At 39.3% G+C, this 21,073-nt stretch overlaps 1 protein-coding gene across 2 annotated transcripts in view; it reads right to left on the reverse strand.

The window, feature by feature from the left end:
• Nucleotides 1-12,099: 12,099 nt before the first annotated feature.
• Nucleotides 12,100-21,073, reverse strand: part of angpt2b (angiopoietin 2b) — a 31,580-nt gene continuing 22,606 nt past the window's right edge. For both annotated transcript variants that reach the window (XM_008421593.3, XM_008421594.3), the window contains exons 7-9: nucleotides 20,491-20,657; nucleotides 14,659-14,789; nucleotides 12,100-14,407 (exon numbers count right to left, since the gene is read on the reverse strand). In XM_008421593.3, the coding sequence (XP_008419815.1) occupies nucleotides 14,244-14,407; nucleotides 14,659-14,789; nucleotides 20,491-20,657 (462 nt within the window). In that variant the 3' untranslated portion in view covers nucleotides 12,100-14,243. The remainder of the gene's footprint in view (nucleotides 14,408-14,658; nucleotides 14,790-20,490; nucleotides 20,658-21,073) is intronic.

The following is a 21,073-nucleotide window of genomic DNA, read 5'->3' on the forward strand; positions in this document are numbered from 1 at the left end:
GGGCCAGAAAATTGAGCTGTCAAGTGGCAGTGACACGGGCGAGCCGCTGCATCCGGATGAATTTCTCGAACCAAACTGACTGTGGATGCAGTTGAACCCTGGGGCCACTGACATTTTAGATCTCAGCTCCTGAGACATTTAAGATCCCCATAGATGACATGTTACCTTGGCCCGCTGTCTTCTATCAGAAGTATGTGACTTGGCATGTCGCAGAGCTGCAGGTAATGACAGATACTCCAAGATTTGTGCTTTGTTGTTGCAGAACCAGTTTATGGCTGACTTAGTTGCAGGAAATCAATATTAAATGCACTACACTCAGTGCTTTGCACAAGCATTTGCAATCCTTGAACTTTTCACCTTTTCTCACATCCGTTCAATGAACTTTTGGGGGACTGTATGTCACAACATAGCTTGTATTTAATGACACACATGAAAAGTGATGCATTGTTTTTTTTAATTTTTTTTTTACAAAAACATTTTTTACCAATATTATTAAAAATGTTTGCATAAGTCTGGATCTTGAGACGTACCCGTCTGAGTCAACACTTTGTTTGCCGCAATTACAGCTGCATGACTTCAAGTGTTTGCAAATCTTGAAGCTTGTTTTCTGAATAAAAATTAAAAAAATTAAAAAATCATGTACTACTTATTTTATCACCCCAATCAATTTGGACTTAGGTCTGGACTTTGACTGGACCATTTTAACCCATGTCAATGTATGGATCTAAACCAGTCCATTGTAACTCTGGCTGTATGTTTAGGGTCATTGCCCTTTTAGAAAGTGAACTTCTCTCCCTGTCTTGAGTGTACTGAAGCCTCTTAAAGGTTTTAATTTGAAGATTTTCCTTCTTTATTCTTCTCTTCCTCCTCAAGAACACCTTCTTCCACATGGTTGCTGTGTGCAGTGCGTAAGATGTAGCAAACGTCCAACAGGATTTCTTCTGGCTTTCATCATGCCATTCCTACATAAAGGCCAGATTTGTCTACTGTGCAACAGTATGAATATGTCTAGTAATATGTGTTCTGTTGAAAAATTCTCCTAGTTGAGCTGTGGATCTATGCAGATTCTGCAGAGTTACCGAGGGCATCTTGTCTGCTTCTCTGAATAACAATCTCTTTGCCCCGACTGTCATTTAGGTGGATAGCTTTATACTGGTAGGCTTGCAGATTCACAGTTCCAGTTCTACTTTCAGATAATGATTTGTGAGGTATTCAAAGCTTGTTTGTTCTCTAAAAAGACTTTTGAGACCATTACACAACACGTTTATTTCACCTGAGATTAAATTCTATGCAGGTGATCTATATTTACTAATTATATGTAAGCAACTGGTTGCACTGGACCAACAGGGGTACCAAAGTAAAGGGGATGCATTAAAAAATGTATTTGCAAAAATGAAAACAAAAAAATCCTGAACATTAATGTCACTTCCATTTTACATTTTCATCCTTCTTAATCGTATATCACATAAAGTTCCAACAAATATTGAAGTCAGTATGAGATTACAAAATGTCAAGGGATATGAAAACTTTTGGAAGTCCCAGTGTATGTCCACTGTTCTAGCCGACACACTTTTTCACTGGAAGACACATTTACTTACGTTCATTCATACAAGACTCCTTAGTTTATATTGCCTCTTACTTGCTAGTCAGTGCACTCAATCACACTCTGAGAAACGTGGAATGATGAACCCGAGATTGAACAGCACATATTCTGTTTGGCAGATGAACGATCTGTGGCCTTTTGGCGTTACGGGGCCTTTTTCTTGTGTGGATCTTGGGAGAAAGTGGAAAATGGTTGTCTCCACATGCTCCCTACAATCTTTGAACGGCTAGAAATTTCTCCAGATCAATTATTGATCAAAGCCATTACAAAGCAACTGTGAAAGCTTTGTGACTCACTGCGTGTGAGCGTGTGCGTGTTTGTGAGCGATTCTGATTGTAAATGTGTGGTAGAAAGAGCACAGAAAAGAAAAAAAAGAAGCATGAAAACTCAGGAGGAGACAGAGGAGGGAGAAGATAAACGTATAAATGAAAGGACAGTTTATGTTTGTGCAGCTACACAGTCCAAAATGAAATGTGAGGAGACCAATTGCATTGGATCTTTGGGAAAGAGTATGAAGGTTTTGTTGCAGACTTGCAGTTGCATCAGCCATTATTTTGTGTAGTTTGTGCAAAAAAGTATTTGACAACATGGGCTTCATCAAACTTGTGCTGTTAATACATCACAAGAAGTCATCTGTCATATAGGATTTGTGGAATACTATTATATAAATAGTTACATGACTTAAGCGTCATAATCGCTAGTGCTCTTTATTGAATCTGAAAAGAATTGGTTAAGGATTTTTGTCCAAGTAGAGGATGCAAATCACGGCGATTTTACTTTTTTGTTAATTCTGGAAAAATGATATTGTTCTTTGGCAATCCTGCGTCTAATCTCGTTATTGTCTAAATCCTTTTAGTTCCCTTCTCTTTAAATTGTGGCCCCTAATCGATACTCTCACTCTCTTTGAAGTCCAGTCTGCTCTGATTGGACTGCTAATGGGTTGTAAATGCCAGTATGCGAGACAGCTGGTTTTTCTTTATGTGTGCCAAACTAGCCACTTGGCAGGCGTTATGCAAATGTGCAAAGGAAGAAAGGAAAGCGCAAACCACAGTTGAGAGATATTTTTGGGCAATGCAGGAGCTACGCATCCTGTGTTCACTTCTTATTTCCTGTTTATGTACTTTCTAGGTTTTGTAGCTTTGCAGATCTTTGACATTAAGAAGAAAGTGATCTACAACACTGATGACAGTAAAGCATAATGTGATTAATCAAAATGTTAAATTGATATGCTTTGGAGCTTCAATTTTATTTCAAAGTAGCCAAACTATTTTCCTAGACTTTAAGTAGACTCTTGGATGTTCTCTCTGAAGTCACAAAATTTGACATTTGACATATTTTCAAAAAACTAACACAAAATATTCTATCAAATTATCTTTCTTCTAAAAAAAAAAGTGCCTTGTTTTTCTCAGTTTCAATATTGTGTGTAATTGGTTTAACAGAGATTAGCAGAGAAATATTTTCTCTTATTCTTGTTAAACACAGTGATGGCGAACACAACAAACTGTTGTAATTCAAACTAGACATTGTGTTGTGCAGTCAAACACATTGTGAAACATCCTCAGTCATTGGATTTAAGCTCTGGAGAGTTTTATCAGAAGCAGAGATGCCTAAAAATAGCACAGTGAAAAAAAAAAAAAAATCACTTGGTGCTGCATTGTTGGGCACAGCAGCTAGTCATTCCCAGCGTTTGGTGCTATAACGGAAAGTAATAGAGTCAAATTATTTGAACTCCATCATATATATGTTTTTGCACATCTTCTTATCTTGCCACATATCTTAGTATCTCTGTAACACTTTTAACTTGGGTCTGAATGTGAAAATATGAAGTTCAGTCACATCTATGAAGTTTGTGTATTGCTTCTAATGCGTGACCGTTTTTGTGTAGTGCATCGCTATTGGCAGTAAGGATACGAAATTGATGCTATTCTACGTCATTAGTGCATTTTAGGTTAGTTTTGTCATGACATCACCATCTCATATGTTCACACATATTTAATGGTGACATTAAATAGGTGGGGCAAACTGCCATGCATTGGAGACTCTTCAAACATTTCACATGCCACTTTATTATTTTAGCACGATAGCTTCTTCCACTCTGAGCGGCCTTTCCTTTCAGGTCATGTCAGTGCAGGACTCGTTTTACTGTGGATATTCACCCTCTCTTATACCATCATCTTCTGTTCTGCGGCATAGAACCGTTCTTATGATAGCTATTCATTTACATACATACATCCTGGTTAAAACTTGCAAAGCTATTATATCATCATCATCATCATCATCATCACCTGGGCTTTCACAAATTATTTTCTGGTATTTAGCAAACATAAATAAATTTCAGTCATCCTTTCTGGTCTAAAATAGAAATCCTTTTATCTTATTTTGCATAGAGGAAAACATGATTGTTGCGTTTCATGCAGTGTATGTGCTGCGACGTTTACAATATTCACGGCTTCGATGGTGGAGGATCCGATAAAGGAGAAGACTTCAGCTCTGTTGAACATAATGAAAATACAAGAGCCAAGCCAATTGTGATTAGCACTTGTATATTCAAACACCTGTTGCGCCTGTCCACCATCAAGAAGCTGACAAACGGCTCTAATTACAAGAATTAGACGTTGCGAGTAGCATCATGGAGTCAGACAAGTGGCCAAGTGGCAGGACATATTAGCAGAAGAAAACTGTTACGGTTGATGAAATGATGATGCAACAACCGGTTTACATTGTGAATTACATATATAAGCTTTTTTTTTTTTGCGCTGTATGTTATGCTTATATTCATTAACACTGAAGTATTTTTTAAGATGAAAACACAGATAAATTTAATGTGTGTGACATTTTTTTTTTCTAGATTAGGTCTAACGTAGGCAATAGGAAGGCAATGAGTTGCTTGAATTCACAATCCCCTGATAATGTGTGTTTGGATCTTTATTCAACCTGAGTTCCAATGGCCTCTTCAAGCCAATTAAAAAACTAATTGTGGAGTTCTTGGCATTTGCCCTTATGGAGAGATAAAGCTCTGTTTCGACGGGTTTGGCCAAGCACTGAGTAGGCAAAGGCAGACATAACCCCATTTGGCAGATGCGCATCCGTATTTGATGGGCTGGCTCTGCCTCAAATGTCAAGTTTGTGCCCATTCTTAGAAAAAAAGAAAAAAAAAGACAAATGATGATCATATACAAATCTGTCTTAATGACGTAGAATCACAATGAATACTAGAACTAAACTTACTCATTTCAGAGAGCGGGGCAAAAAAAAGAAAAACAAAAATCTTGCCAGAATATGTGACATTTTATGCTGAATGGGAAATTGCAAGCGTTTCTCTCACTGAGCTGTGTCCCTTTAGTGGTGACTCTCCTCACTGTCACAGCTGTGATGACTCCAGAGAGCAACCTTTCTGTTCTCTGCCCACATACTCGCGAATGCGTCCGAGAGGCAAGCTGCTATTTTCATAAAGTTGAAAATGTAGCCGCACGGCACAGATATTCACTCAGACGCAGTTATTTGAACAATGGGGCTTGGCTCTAATGTATCTGAAGAGCTACTCTGAGGTCACTTTGTCATAGTTCCAGACATTCCTGGCAATGCCCCCCCACCACCCCGAACCCCACCACCCAATCCATTAAAAAGACATAATTGCCTTCTCATGAAATTCATATTAGAGAGATTCATGTATTATTTTAATGTACTGCAAAAAGACCAATAGAACGATTGAATAAACAAAGGCTTTCTGGCTACAATGTCTCTTGTTTAGGAGGTTAACTCAAAAACACAACAACTGTAGCCCAGGACATGTCTGTGTGTGATGGCCTTCAGCAGCAGTCCACTGTGAATCTACACCAAACTCTTGAGTTGCCTTTAGTTTTTAATTTTCTGTAGGCTGCACTTCTCCTTGTAGCTTGGGCATTTTCTTTTCTGCCACACTTTTTCTTTTCTCTCTTCTTTTTCCCCCACCTGTTTTCTATAATTATGCTGCAATAAAGCACTCTGTAAACATCCAGCGTTTCATTAGCATTAAGCTTTTGGGGCTTACCCGACTGGTGAAGGTCTATTGTAATATTCTTATTTTCAGAAAAACTGAAATATGTTTTTTTTATAACCTGCAAGCCATAATCATTAATATTTATCGAAATAACGTCTTGAAATATACCACTTTGTGTGTTATGAATCTATTTATTAAACGTGTTTTACATTTCAAATTGAAGTACTGAAATGAATTAACTTTTCAATTATACTCTAGTTTGGATGTGCCTGTATATTGAAGAGTTCTTGTGTAGATAAAGAATAACATAACAGTTTCTGGGATATCAGTGAAGAAGCTCTGCATTTAAATTAATCTAAAAATAATGAAAAAATACTGACAAAGTTGAAGATGCACTTTAAAACATTGCATGAACAAGCAACTGTTACGTGCATGTTTGGACGTGGAAGTCTGTTGGCTTGAGAGTTAAATATGAAAAATCAACACTAAGCTAAGCCGGTGGCCTCAGGTTTAATCTTTTTAACACGTACTCTGCAGCCTTGACTCATCACCCCATGCTGTTTTACAACAGCTCAGACATTTGGGTATATGACCAAAATAACTCATAAGGCAACATTGGGGACATTTTTTTGAATCATCTAACAACACCAGCCGTCTAAACATTTGAGCTGAAGGGAAGGAAATTCCAAGAACTCAGGTGTTCTAATTGTCCCACTAGTGACCCTAATGTCTTGTAGCGTGATGGCTCAAACTAGAACTTATGAAGCTGCTACTTCCAGCCATGTGTTAAGAATTAAAGAAATCTTTTGCATGAGAGGTGAAACATCTCTAATTTACAAGCAAATTCCACTTACCTTCTTCTTAAGTCCTTAGGGCTGACGTTTCAAACATCCACGAAAGAAGATTCTGAGGATTGGAATTGAAAATGTGTTAACCATTTCCTCTCTTTCCAACACGTGTCATTGTAACATTTTGTTCTAATGTCCAAAGGTATTGAATACTGGTTGAGTGCACATTGTCCGAACATTCTGTAAAATCTCCTGGTTCAGGTTGATATGGAGATAAACAACTTAGTCGCCAAGACAGTTGAGGAATGACAGCAGTTAGGCATCAGTGAGGAAACATCATTAAAAGTGGGTTTTAATGTTAGCATTAGAATATGTCCAATGGGTTTTATGATTGCAACATTAGACTTAATGTTCTCTCTCAGCTTAGGCCATGACACCTTATAGCCTTAAAGCTTTTTTCAGGGGGGCTAGGACAGTATCGCAGTTGTACCACATACTAAATGAAAATGTACAGCTGGAAATTCAAGAAGATAGACACTTAAATACTTTTTTTTTTCAATACAGTAAAGAAATAGCCTTTTGTAACAGTGACTTTGAAGGCGTCCTTCGGCAAACCATTGCTGAACAGCATGAGTCAACATCTTCATTGTCGTTACCTGGCATGAACACATCTCTTCCTCCCTCAGATGGTACAAGTGGATGCCATAAAATCATAAATCTTGATATTTCCTCTTGTGATTGCTGATTGTCGTGGTAGAATCAGCACATCCTTGGTGACTGTACTGTATTTGAATGCCTGCTCCAACACTTAGCTGAACAGCATTCAGGCCACTCATCTCATCCTGGCATCTTTATGTCTTATTTACACATGACTTGGTAAAGGAATGCAAGCTGTTCGCATAAATCCAAGGTGCAAAGTAGGTTGTTTTTTAAGATGCGTGGAGAAAAAAAAACAGAAGGCATTTGCAAGCAAGTACGTTAACAGAAATGCTTTTTGGATACACTGGAGTCAGCTAATGACAGCTGCCATGCAGTGATTCTGATGGCCATCACGGGATGTCGTTTTTGTTAGTATCAGAGTATGTTTAATGTCTTTTCACATCTGCATAAAGTCAGGAAAACGTCCATCGATTTTTGTATCATCACCTTTCTCAAAGTCACCAGTTGATTTAAGCTGCTCATCCTTGTGAGGGATTCCAATGTCATTTTCCTGAGGTGGTTCCCCCCAAACTCCCACCCCTCCCTGGGCCCTTCTCTCTCCTTTCTGATGTCCTATGAAGCCTTCAGTTAACCATCTGCTGGGAGGGCAGCACATGGCAGAAGATGTGTTAATGAATGCAGAGTTATATAATCCAGACCCTTGGTGGAGGGGAAAGACGGAAAGAACAAGCCGCAGCAGCCAGATCCACATCACTTGACACTCCAGCAAGTGCAAGTGTGAGGTTGGGGAAAGAGAGATTGTTTGTGCCACTAGTGCCCCCAAGTGGCCGGAAGCAGCTATTTTATTTATTTATTTTTTTAAAGTGTCTTTCTTTTCCCTCTTTCAAATGTGATACGACAGCGGCTGTTTTGCCTTTTCTCCTTCCATAAAGAAAAATTTCAAAGACATTGGAGCTGATGTATCGCATGAGGCTCGCTGAAATATGGACAGTATTGCTTTTTCTGATGACTATTGTTAAATGTGCTGCATGCTGACACAGTAAACCATACAGCAAGGACAGTATTACAAAAACGGGCCCCTCGCCCTCCCTTTTCTTCTTCTCTTGCCAAAAAGCTGTACCTGGACCCTATCCTGGCCAGCCTTCAGAGCCCTTATGAATCAAAGACACCCCTAGAACAAGAGGGAGACAGGGACTTATGAGCACAGGCTCTCCCTCCCATTCTCTCCTTCACCCTCGCTCTCCTGTTGCGGGTGGCAGCACACGTTTTCCTCCCTCCTCTTTTCTGCATCTAGCTGTCTTAGCTGCGTCTGATGATAAATCCTCAGGCGAGTCTTTAAGCACCAGCGGAGCAGAAACTGCTCAGGTTATGTGGTGCTCATACAGGTTAATATACACAACAGGTCAACATAGTGTGTATGTGTGTGTATGTGAGGATGTCCACCCTTTTTATCCTGTCTTTCCACCCACCCACACAGTGATTTTTTTTTTCTTTTCCTCAGTCGCATTTAATTTAGTTGGTGCATCCATGGTGAGGCAATTAATCATATGATTAGTAGGGAAAACTCAAATAATCCAGAACTCAGCTAAGATGGCTACATCGGATTGTTTTCAAGTATTTCCTTTAGCTAATCTGTATTATCTTACTTGAGATTTTAAGTGTTTAATTTAAAGCGTTAGAGCAAGATTGATGACAGGCGATATGACTTTCGTGACAATGTTGTGTCCAGCTCTATCATATTATCATATTATTGTCCTGCTTTTGTTGGTTGGAAATGTTTGATTGTGGAGGTCATTGTCACAAAACATTTTAATGCTGTAACATTTGTACATTATCCTGCTGGAAGTAGCCAAAAGATGGATATAGCATTTCAAATAGACCCTTGTTGAGTTGATGAAAGGGTTGGAGATGATCAGCAACAGAACTTATGTAGCTACCGCATTGAAATGATGCTAAATTGGAGATAAGAGACCCAAAGTGTCCCTTACCTCCAATTGGGACAAGAAAATAACCCCCTCATCTTTACAGTACCACCAGCAGCTTGAACCATTGTTATGAGATATGATGGACGGGTGATTCTGTCTTGTTTATGCCAAACTCTTACCCAGTCGCCCAAATGCCACGGCTGAAATTGAGACTCATCAGAGCAGAGAGTTGTTTGTTTCCGATTTGTTTTTGTCCAATTTTAATGCGCCTGTGTGTGGCCCGTCTATGTCAAGGTTCAATGTGTTCCTGCTTTCAGAGATGATATTCTGCAACACATTGTTGTAATGAGTGGTTATTTTTGCTGCCGTTGCCTTTCTATAATCGCAGCAGTCTGCCCATTCCCTTCTGATATCAACGAGGGATATTTGTCCACCTGATGCTCACTTTTTTAAAATCATTTTCCACAAACCCAGGAGCTGCTGGAGTGACAAAATCCCAGTAGAGCAGCAGCTTCACAGATTTTCAATGAATTTGGAAATGACAGTCTTGTTCGAGCCAGACAGGCTTATCTTTCAATCTGCTTGCTTCCCCGTCCTGATGTTTGGTTTGAGCTATAATTGGTTGATTCACAATTAAGAAATTCTCAAGCCACTGAACAGGTGTACTTAATAAAGTGACTGGTGAGTATGTATTGCACATATGCACAACTCATTCACAGACGTCAAACATGCGACGTGTCAGGTTAAAACCAGCAAAAAAGTTGAGAGAGCGAAAATAGAGCACAATAAAAAAAACAAACAAAAGCCATTGATTTCCAAGAAAATAATGCTTTTTTGTTTTATTGCAAAATATCCTAATTGAAGTCATGAAAAAAACCACTTCAAAACTATTTTAAATAGCAGTTTCAGATGTTTTAAAATAGGAAACATTGTGTTTGTTTACATAGTAAATCTAACTTAGCAGCTTAGGTATGGTCTTAGTTCAGTCAGTATATGCACTAATAGCGCTAGCAACACTGAAGGGATCTTTTTTACCATGACGGCCAAGACGGTGGCTCGTGAAGTCCTAAAAGATGTATGTATTTCCTGTAGTTAGCTTGGATCAAGGCCGATCTGTATTTATACCAGAAGCAAACTGCACCAGGGCTTGTTTGTTCAGAAGCCAACTAAAACCACCTCAAAAAAGAGTCTTAGTCCGGGTGTTTGGTATGCACCATAGTGTGCTTGAGTGTGCTCACACCTGCAAAAAGGTCCAGACCAGGACTAGCATAATTGCCTAAGTCCTAAGACTTAGGCACGTTATCAATTGTAGTAATCTATTGATAACATTCTGTTATTTTACACCTTGCACACACTTTGTCTCCACAGATGAAGAGTCGGTCACATCGCATGCTGAACTCTTACAGTGGTTTTCATTGTTCCAGACTTGGCTCTGGCTTCTCTTACTAACTCTGATAAGTATTCTGTTTTTTCATGGAGTACATTGTACTAGCTTCGGAGCGTGTCTGTATACCGTACTTTCCGTACTATAGAGCGTACCTTACTATAAGCTGCACCTACAAATTTTTGAAAAAAAAGAAAAAAAACTCGAAACGTACATATATAAGCCACATCGGGCTGTAAGCTGCATGGTTCAAAGCGTTGGGGAAAAAGTAGCGGCTTATAGTCCGAAAAATATGGTAAGTGTTGACTTCTTAGATTGTCACTGTCAGATCATATCTGCATAAACACATACAGATAGAAAGAATTGTAAATATCAGTGGTTTGTTGAAACAAGTTGAATTTGATTTGTTGGACCAGCCACAAAAACCTAACACATTAAATTGTAAACAGTTTAGTTTGTCAACAAAAAGCTCTTGAAAAACAATCTGTAGACCTAAATGTCAGCAGCCTTTCTGGTGCACTACTGTATTCAGTAAAATACTACACTTGACACAAAGAAGTTCTCTTATATTATAACCATTCACTGAGAGAAAATATCAGCACACAGTGACACGTTTTTATCAGAATATGATACATATCTGAAGTTAGCTGTCTCCCTGTCTTTGCTTACAAAACACCCACCGAATAACCTAGGATTAAGACAAGCAGACAAGCAATTTGACCCACACTCTGGTTTGCTTCACTGGACCCGAACACCATTTCATTTGTTGAGCTAGCAGGCCAAATCAAGCCGTCTTTATGAAAGTCTCTTTGATGGATTCACCCCTGGCCTCCCCCTGCCCCTGTGCGATGATCTATCACCTGTCCAAGCCTTGGAGGTCGTGATAGACTTGTTTAGCATGGGGGTCACTGCATGCAAGCGCAGCGACCACGCTAGCTGGGGGCGGGGCTGCTTTTCGACGCGCACAGTCTGTTAAACGGCTCGGGTCCTTCGTCCAAACGGGCGGACCATAAATACCAAGCAGCTGCCTCTGAATCCATCCCTGATGATACTTATGCTGTATGCCACCTGAGTAATTATTTAAACAGACCAAGCACAAATCTGTAACACAATCTTTATTTAGTTTTATTTAGACCACATACTGTTGTTGTTGTTTTTTTTATAGAAGTCAAGCGCGTTGTGAGGTGTACCTCTGACAATGACTACAATAAAAACTGTGTCAAATCAGCAGGTTTTGCCTCAAGACTCCACACGTATTGTCACATCTCTGCAGCTGTGTTAAACCCACGGCGGCAGCAGAGATGAATCACACAGAGAATATTAGACACTTAGTGGCTCTCGCGCTCTGTCTTGAGCTCAGAGAATGAAGCTCAGACGTTATCCCACATTGTAGCTACGGCCGTCCGACATCCTCATGAGTCATTCTCCACTTAGCAGTGGCTGCGCCCCAACCCCCACCCCTCTTGGTCCACGCTGGAAGATGCAAGTTACAGTGAGCCGAGGTGCTTTCTAATGGGCCACCACAGGGATCAGTGTTATTGGATGATTCATCAGATCAGTGCGGCAAAGCAGTCCTCGTTTGACTTCACCGTTGCAGCTCATGTGGCTCGTGGAAGTTGATGTAGTTAACGTGAAAACAAACACCTGACGCTGTGGGTGGCAACAAACAACGCATATGATCTTTTTTTTTTTTTTATAGTTTCACCTAAAATCAAAATTAAATTCACATCCTTGTTTCCAGATGGTTTTGTTTTTATTTATTTATTTATTTATTTTACAAATGAATCCTTCTGCACAGTAAATCCCACCAGCAAAAGAGTATGATGTACTTTTATGAGCAGAACCTCCAACAAATAAAGTTTTATGAGAGGTGTGTATGTTGAAGGAATTAAAGAGATATTTTATTGAAAAAAAAACCCTTTGGGTGATTGAGTAAAGAGGCAAAGCCAGTTATAGTTGTTGTTCTTTATGGGTTTGTTATGAACGTTAAACGCCCGAGCTGCAAGCTGGAATACATTTCCATTGAGTTGCTGAAGAAACTGTCACAAAGCATTCAATAAAACTTTGCTGCCTTAAAACCTTCAAAGAGGTTAACCCTGAAGGTATTTTAGGAGGCAGGTTATTGGTTGCATTCAAAAGCAGCAGGATAAAATCATTGTTGCTCTGAGTGGGATAACAAGATCCATATGTCTAGTAATTTCTTACACCTAAATTTAATTGTATAGAAAGTTCAGATTATGAAATCCAGTAAATTTCACTCTTTACACAAAAACCATATCTTTGTGCGTTAGTTGTTTTCCCCACTTAGTGTGACACACAAACCTGTTCTTTCTAGTAAAGCTCTTTGTCATCATACCTTTTACCAAAATGTACCTTCTCAACCTGTTTCATGTCCTACTGTCACATGGTTGCAACTTTTTGAAGTGTTAAGTTCAAAAAGCAATCTTTTTGGACATCTAATCAAGCTTCATTTGTTCTCTACACTAAACACTTAACTTTGAAATACACTACATGACACCATATGCATTCTTTAAGAAATATTTACATAATATTTACAACATCTAAACACGTTGCTTGGACTCCACAACCACAAAACACGATCAATGTCGCTCCAAAGACTTGGACTGTTTTCTCCAATTGATTAGGTTCTTTTGGTTCCTAAAATTAAATATTTTCCTCATATTTTCGTACATTGAGGAAATACCTCATCTTTGTATTCATCAATAATCTGTTTAATTCTTTTTATTCAAAATGATATATATTTTTTTATTTTAGTCAAAGCGCTGCAGAGTGTACAAACCACCATATCTCAATCTTTAAAGTCTTTCACAGTCTGAGGGTTACCTTGAGAACCGTATTTTAATTCCTAAACTTTACTATTTTGCTCACAACTCTGTATGAAAGGGAATGTTTATCATTGACATCTAACACAATGTTTGCCATGTTTCCTTTGCCTGAAATTAACCTAACCAAGTACATCAAACATAACGCTGCACATGATGAATCTTTGCAGTCTTTCACAATATTTACTCAGTTTCATAAGGCTAACCAAGTTATTTGAGCTCCTAAATCTTACCAGAAATTTTGGCCACGCTATTTAGCATCATAGAAAAAGACTGCTACCTTCCGTTTTAACCACCGTTATTCTTCTACTTTATTTTCAATCCATAATCATAACCATATGTTTTGTTTACAACACTACGTTAGACGAAATATGTAATTCCTGAACTCCTTCGCAATGTTTTTCAGGTGTCGGAAACATTTCAAATGATAAAAACTCATCAACTCCTAAACGTAAGCAAGTACTTTGGTGACTGGACATTTTATATTGCAATTACATGTATCTTATTTTACAGTTACACTTGTAAAACCAGGTGATTTTTATTCCAAAACCTAATCAATGGGCCTATTTTCAATACTCCATTGCACAACATTCTTCATCACTGTAGCGTTTCAACATGCTTTCTGTGTTTCCTTCAAGTATTTTGGTTACAGTGCCACACATTATTGAAAAGTTTTATCACTCCTGTCTATAAAAACGGTTTTCTTATCATTATTATTATTATTATTTTTACATTTCCTAGTCACATACATTGTTTTAATTCCTAAATTTAACCAAGTTTAAGTGCATAAATCTACTCCACTCATTTGTAAAGTGAAAGCAAAAGTCTAACATGGCATGTCTGAAACAACAGAAGTGTTGCTCTTGAAAGTCTTTTAGTCCTCATTTTGTGGTGACAGAAGAATGATCCTTTCAGAAACACAGAGTCCCTTTTTAATGTATGGTGGTCTAAGTTGGAGGACTTCTTGGCCTGATATATTTTTTATTCATTGCCGTTGGTTGATTAATTACATTCATCTGCAACATTAAGTCCCCAACGATCCATCGAGCTGCATGGCAATTTCATCTGAAGTCAGCAGGGCGCACCATCATGGTTGTCATGGTAGCCAGCAGATTTGGACCCTTCCAGTAGTACCACTTAATGCCATTAAAGCGGAGTACATTGGATGAAACGGGATAATATATGCCATTCAGGTTGGATGGGCCGCAGGCGTCGAACCACCATCCTGCAAGAGGGACAATTACAGAGAGTTCAAGGAGAAAGTCACAATCAGTCAAATTTCAGCTCATGAAATCGAACACGTCAATGTACAGCTATAAGTCAGCAGTAACTTTATACCGGAGCAAAGGGAAAATAAAAACCTCTGCGGGACATTTACAAGAGGACAAATAAAAATGATCAACAGGACGGGTTGTAAAAGAGAGACAGATTGAGACGGGGGGCGGACGATCGGGGCGTTTGATCGACGGTTCGCACCTCCCGAGGCGAGTTGAGCGCACTTGCACGTGCAGCGGTCGTTGTCTCTGTCCTTGGTGCTGAACTGGCTCCCAGTGTGGGTGAGACTGCTGGTTTTGCCGGCGGTGCCGCTGAACCCGTCGGTATGAAGGCTGGCCAGAGTGGAAGAAAGCAAAAAAAAAACTTTTGTAAACAGCGCAGCCAGGTTTGAGTATTCGACAACGAGTCAATGTTGGACAGCTTGTTGGGAAGTGAAAGTGACACTGAGTGGCTGTGTATTCATAACAGAAGCATGCATTGATAGGCATTGTGGATCTCAGAAGTTTAAACACACCCATTGAAATGTTTAAATGTTTAAGAAAAGTGACCATAATTTATCATGAAAAAAACGTTTTTTTTCCCTACAATGTGACCAAATTTGACAAATATCCAGTATACATCTGAAATGGAAACAAATCCGAAACCATTTGGAACTGTGACCTGAAATTTATGTTTAATTTTATCTGACTCTAACATGCCTTTCCATAGGATTTTAAAAGATTTTAGCCATGCTGGGAATGACACTTTGGAAGAAACTACTCCTTTGTTATATGAATAATACTGAAGATTTATGTCACTTGTAGAACAAAAGAAGTGTTTTGCATATATCCTTAAATATTGCTTTTGGCCTCACTGTCTAGTTTTTCCTCACATTGTTTTGCGAGTTCTGTGAAAATGGGTAAATGCATCTTTCACTTCATCTTTTTGATTGTCATCACTGTGCCATCTAGATAATGTATATTTAAATTGATTTGTACCCTTCTCCTGACTGATACATTTGCACAAAGAGAGCACCTGGAGCCTCTAACTCTATAGGCCACGGTTTTAGTTGAAGAAATCCTCTGAGCTATTTATGTGGTTAATCAGATTCACAGATCACAACAGGACTGAAAGCTGACGTTAAAAAATACATTAGCAAAGTTTTAGTTGGAAGTTACGGAACGGGGTTCATGGAGGTCTTATTATTTTGATTTCTACTCAATTTTCAGCTTTCAGGACATTATGTTTTAGTAAAGTGGAAACCTTTTGAAATGATTAATTATGATTGCATCATTCCAAAAATGTCATCAGTGTGTGTAACTTTGAGCAACAGTAGGTAAGCTGATAAGGCGATCGATGTTTGCTGTTCTTTTGTACAACAGAATACTGAATGGATGATGGGTATCCAGAGGGGCTTTTGATCTATTTTTATTGTTTTGTCTTTGTTTGATTTGTCAGTGCCTGAGGGGGGAAAAAATATGACTCAATGATTTAATTTGGAAAAAAGACAAGAATAAAAAAAGCAGTTTAAACAGAGTTTAATCTAATGCTTTTGATGTGGCTGATCCTTTTTTTAGCATTTAGTATCAAAGTAAAGAGGTGTTATTTTGAATCCCGTCTACTCTGCGCCATAATAAATCCAAACTCAACACTCTTCCTCACAGACAATGATAATGCAGAACAATCCTACAAAAAAAATAATAAAAAGCTTGGTTATATTTTCTTGAAAGCCACTGTAGGATGTCTGAGCCTCAGGTTCACATTGTTGCTAAACATCAGTGTGAAAACGAAGCCAGAGAAATCTCATTATTTTCCTTCCATGCCGTGCTTTGAGAAACAACCCCGTTTGGAAAAAATAAAAAATAAAAAAAGGGAGAAGAGTTTCTGCCCAAGTTCCAGTTTCTCTCCTCTCACAAAACATGGGCTGATTGAATTTGTGCGCATGCGAGGCTCTCCGCGTCTTTTATTTGTCCACCTGAGTGTGAGTCAGAGCTGCTTTGAAGAGGGTGGTTTGAGGGGTTCGGTCCCGCCGCACAGCCTCTCCTCTGCCCTCGTAATTCTGTTCCAGTGAGAGCAGAGCTCTTCTTGTGTGTGTCCCCTTACACGCACCCTCCTGCACCCCCCCCACTCCACTTCGCTGTCGCCCGGAGGCTCGCTGTCTGTGATGACTAAATGAAAAATCTTCCTCTCGAATTTGTAGGTTCAAAGAGCAGGACAACACGTCATGAAGGGATGCGAGAGCAGAGCTCGAAATGACAGCAGCGGGGAGGGGAGTGATGACGGAATAGCAGAGGGATTTGGGAATTTTGTCAGGGGATGAAAAATAGTTGATCTTTTTTTTTTTCCTCGTATTGGATTAGCGGCATGACGGGAAATTGGACACTTCTAATTACAGGTTAAATGATATCCTGTTGGAATATGGAACATGAGTGTGTTTTTATGTGAAAAAGAATTTGCCCCCCCTTACAGATCTTTTTGCTTTTTAATCACAATATTTCTTAAAAACAATCGAAATGCAGTTTTCAAAGTATGATTTCATTTATTAAGAGAAAAACTAAAAAATGTATCCAAATAAAAGTGGCCTTGTGTGAGGAAGTAACTCTCCTACAGGTGTAAAAGCTGACAGCGGCAGAAGAGTTTGTGATGGCTGTCAGTGAGTATTTTACATCACTGTCAATAGATTTTGGTCCCCTCTTCTTTGAAGAATTGTCTAATGTATCTTCACAGGATCTGAGTGAGATATAAGCCTGAACTTTGACTAGGTCTCTCAAAAACCTAAGGTTTTTTAGGGCACTTGTAGGTGGAATTTATTGATGTGATTTGAAACACTGTCCTGTTGAGAAAATAATATTATGAACACGACTTTAGCTAAAGCAAACGATAGATCCTTTTGGTTAGTTGCTGATAAAGTCTCGGAGCAGTTTTGCTAGTCCACTTCTGGGAAGCTTCACCGCTGTTCCATGTTTCCTTCAGTTATGTTTAATAACTCTCGGGGCATTATTTTTTATTGTTTTTTTTATCTGTTCGTATTTTCAGACATGTTCTGTTTAACTGATTTCTTACTTGGGGAGGTTTTTCAAGTGTGGCAAGTGAAATTAAGTTTAGCATTTTCAATAAAACCTCAATTTGAAAATAGCATTTCTGAACATTATCATAACGTGTGGCAAACAAATATATACAAAAACCAAATAAATCCGTAGGTGAGAGGAACTGTTTTTCACAGCACCATGTGGATGATGGAGGCTTCCAGCTCTTATAACCCTTTTAGAAAACATTCCTACTGGCTTGAGCTATTCTACTAGATCTGCAGAACAAGGTAGGGCTCTTTTTATATTATTAAAGGCATAGCGACAAAGAACGGTTTGCATTACCAGGATGTCCACCACTTCCTCCACTATAAGGACAGCTATTTTTAGCAACCTCAAAGGAGGAGGTTTTCTGCCCTCCCAATGATTTATGTATGAATCTTGTTAACTGAGTTCTACGTGAAAAGCACCACACTGCTCCAGGGAGTGCACTGGATCCAGCTGGGAACCAGAATTTCTGCCGTCGACTTCCTGCGGAGCACCCGGATCAGCGGCTCGGGAGTAATAATACAAACCCACGGGGTCAAATCGGCATTTTCCAGCGCGCACATAAAGCTGGTAGGAGTTGAGCAGAATGTGATCTCAGAAGTAGCAGGGCGAAGAGGGGTGATTACACACATTCAGGTGCATCGTCTCACACGGAGCAGCCTGAAGCAAAGTGGTGAAACACTCCGTTTTATTGCGCTAATTACGTGGAAGAAACTCTGGGAAAAGCAATTTGCTGCACTATTAAGGGTTTTCAAAGCCTACTCCTACATGTGATCGTGATTTGTCATCCCTCAGATCATCAGCCTCTATAAACACTCACTAAACAAGAGCAAGTCCCAGACTTTATATTAAATTTAACTTTCCTTCCAGAAGACGAATCGCCCCGGCACAACCAAACATAATCACGTTAGTGACTGGAAGGTTAACGGGGGGAGCTTCCCAGCAGTGGCAGCTACAGCTGAGGTTTACAGTTGAACACCGGTGGGGGTGGGGTGTGTGGAGGGATGTGGCTCCCCGTGGGGAATTTCAGGGGCAGCCGGAGCAGCTGTGACATGGGAATGAAAACAAAGGCCGCCGAGTCATTGCACAACCTCCGCTTGGCTACTCGTTATCAGTCATATCTCTGTAAATCCTGTGGGTGTGAAGACAGACCCTCACGACGACCGCGTTCAAGTCAGATGTCATTCACCAACTTCCGTGCTTTTTATTTTCATCTTATTTGACAAGTCGGCACTAAGTGGAGCACATTCATGAAATGGAGGGGAAATGTGTTTTCTTTGTTTTCAAATTATTACAAAAAAAAACTGGACTTTACTGTGACACCCCTTTATGTACTTTAGTGCAACCATGTGGCTCCAGAATTCACCTTATTAGTAAATCAGGGCTGGAAAATGGCAACCAAAACTGTAAACCCAAACCTGGAGGCTGCACAGATCCACAGCTCAGGTGGGATGACTGTTAACAGAACAAATATCAATATGCAATCCACAATCGAGAAGTGTGTCGTAAATGGTTACATTTACTCAGTTGCTTTACTTGCGCAAAAGGTAGTTTGTTTTTTGTTTAGTTGTTTTAGTATGCCATACTTTTGACTTTTACTTGAGTAATATTTTATTGATATTGTCGCTTCTTTTACTTGAGTTAAATTTCTGAATACAGTGATCCCTCGCTATAACACGGTTCACCTTTCGCTGCCTCACTGCTTCCCAGATTTTTTTGTGCAGTATTTTTCACAGTGCATTGTTTCTGCGTCCTGATTAGCTAAACAGTCTCCGAGCTCCTTCTCTACCTGTGTGCCAATAACGTTACGGTATTTAAATATAAGTAATGCAGATTGGCCACTCAGGAGATGAAAGCTGAAAACTTTGAATGCCTGCTGGAAAAAACTGTGGCCAGACCTGAGGCTCGGTTGATGAGATCCGTCGCTCTGCCGTAGACACAGCTGTGAATCTCGCGGGGCAGCTTGGAGAAGACGTTTTAATGACATGACTCCGGATCACATTAAGGCCCGATTGATGAACACGCACATCCGCTGACCTGAAGACAGGTTTTGTTCTTTGGTTTCAATGTAGAGTAATTAATTATGCTGTATAATAATTGTAAAAACTAAAGGTAACTCTACTTCGCGGATTTCACTTATCGCGGGTTATTTTCAGAACGCAACCCCTCTGAAAAACATGGGATCGTTGTACTCTTTCCACTGTGAGTAACTTCCCTGAATGAAGTAGTTTAAAGTAGTTTTCTACCTGCTGACTCTGCTGTGCCACTTGACACTGGCAGTACTTCACCCTGCTCTAACATACAGTATGATTTGCAGTACCGACTCTAAATTTTAGTTTAATAGTTTTATGGAAAATGTTATTTTGTAATCATGCTTTTTATTTGTTTTCTTAAAAAAAATTTTTTCCCATTTTAGTCTTCAAAATGCCAGAATTTGGACATATATTTAAACTTTTGACTGGCTGATGACATTATTTTAAAATCTTAAATCAGAAGTTCTGATCAGTTACTCTGTTTTCCAGATTGACGCAATAGGATTGTGGAAGAAGGTGCAGTTTACCAGCACATGTAAAACGCTATCTGGGAGAATGTGAGCATTGCATGCTACACTGATCTTATAGTTGCTGAAGTGAAATATGATGGTGGCAACGATTATGTTATGGTGACACTTTTCTTCATTAATGACTGCAGGGCTGTATGTAGGAGAATGGTTGTGTTTATAGGAGTAAATGGGAAGATGAAAAGTGGTCTTACAAAGTGTTGTCTCAGCATTGTTGAATGCAACTCCATTGCACATGATAATTCAAGTTAGTGGTTGTGACGTGACAAAATAACTTACTTTCAAAATGTTCAGTTTTTAGGAATATGTTTGTGAGGCATTTCGTTTTTAACCTTATGATCAACCAAAACATAAATAAATTGACTAAGCCAAAATGTGAAAAAAAAATATTCTCAAAAAGACAATATGATGTGATATTACCTGTAGTTGTTGACTTCTTTGTCGATGTAGAAGCGATCATAATGTGAGTAGGCTTCGTTCCCCTCTCTGTCTCGGAGCTGGATGTGCAGACTGTATTCTTGTGAGCTGGTCAGCTTGTGAATGATATCGTTCCCCAGCCAGTGTTCCCCTGATGGCTCTCCAAAGCCCTGGATTCAACACAAAGACAGGAAAAAAAAAAACAACTGAAAAAATATATATACTTTAACAAAAGGGAATGGTTTTTCCAGCTGTCTGCCAAGTATTTTTTGGAGTTAATATGAAAATGGAGCTCACTTCGGGCAGGCACATCTATCATTTTGATGTGTTAAGACAGTTGACTGCATCTGGGATGTAAAACACTCCACTCCAAAAAGCTGGGGAACAGTCAGCGGAGACATGGATTTACCTTTGCGTCATATCAGTGGTCCATCTGCACAGCTTAAATAAAATAAAAGCTAAAGTAACCACTAGTTTTGAGAAATAATCCACTCAGTTTGGAACTGAGGAATTGACATGGATGTAAGTTATCCGAAGGTTTGGCACAGGAAGCAAAAAATTATTAATGAATTCAACAAAACATAGG

Source organism: Poecilia reticulata, chromosome 11 (genome assembly GCF_904066995.2).
Source record: "Poecilia reticulata chromosome 11, P_reticulata-male-v2, whole genome shotgun sequence".
In the NCBI taxonomy this organism is placed as follows: domain Eukaryota; kingdom Metazoa; phylum Chordata; class Actinopteri; order Cyprinodontiformes; family Poeciliidae; genus Poecilia; species Poecilia reticulata.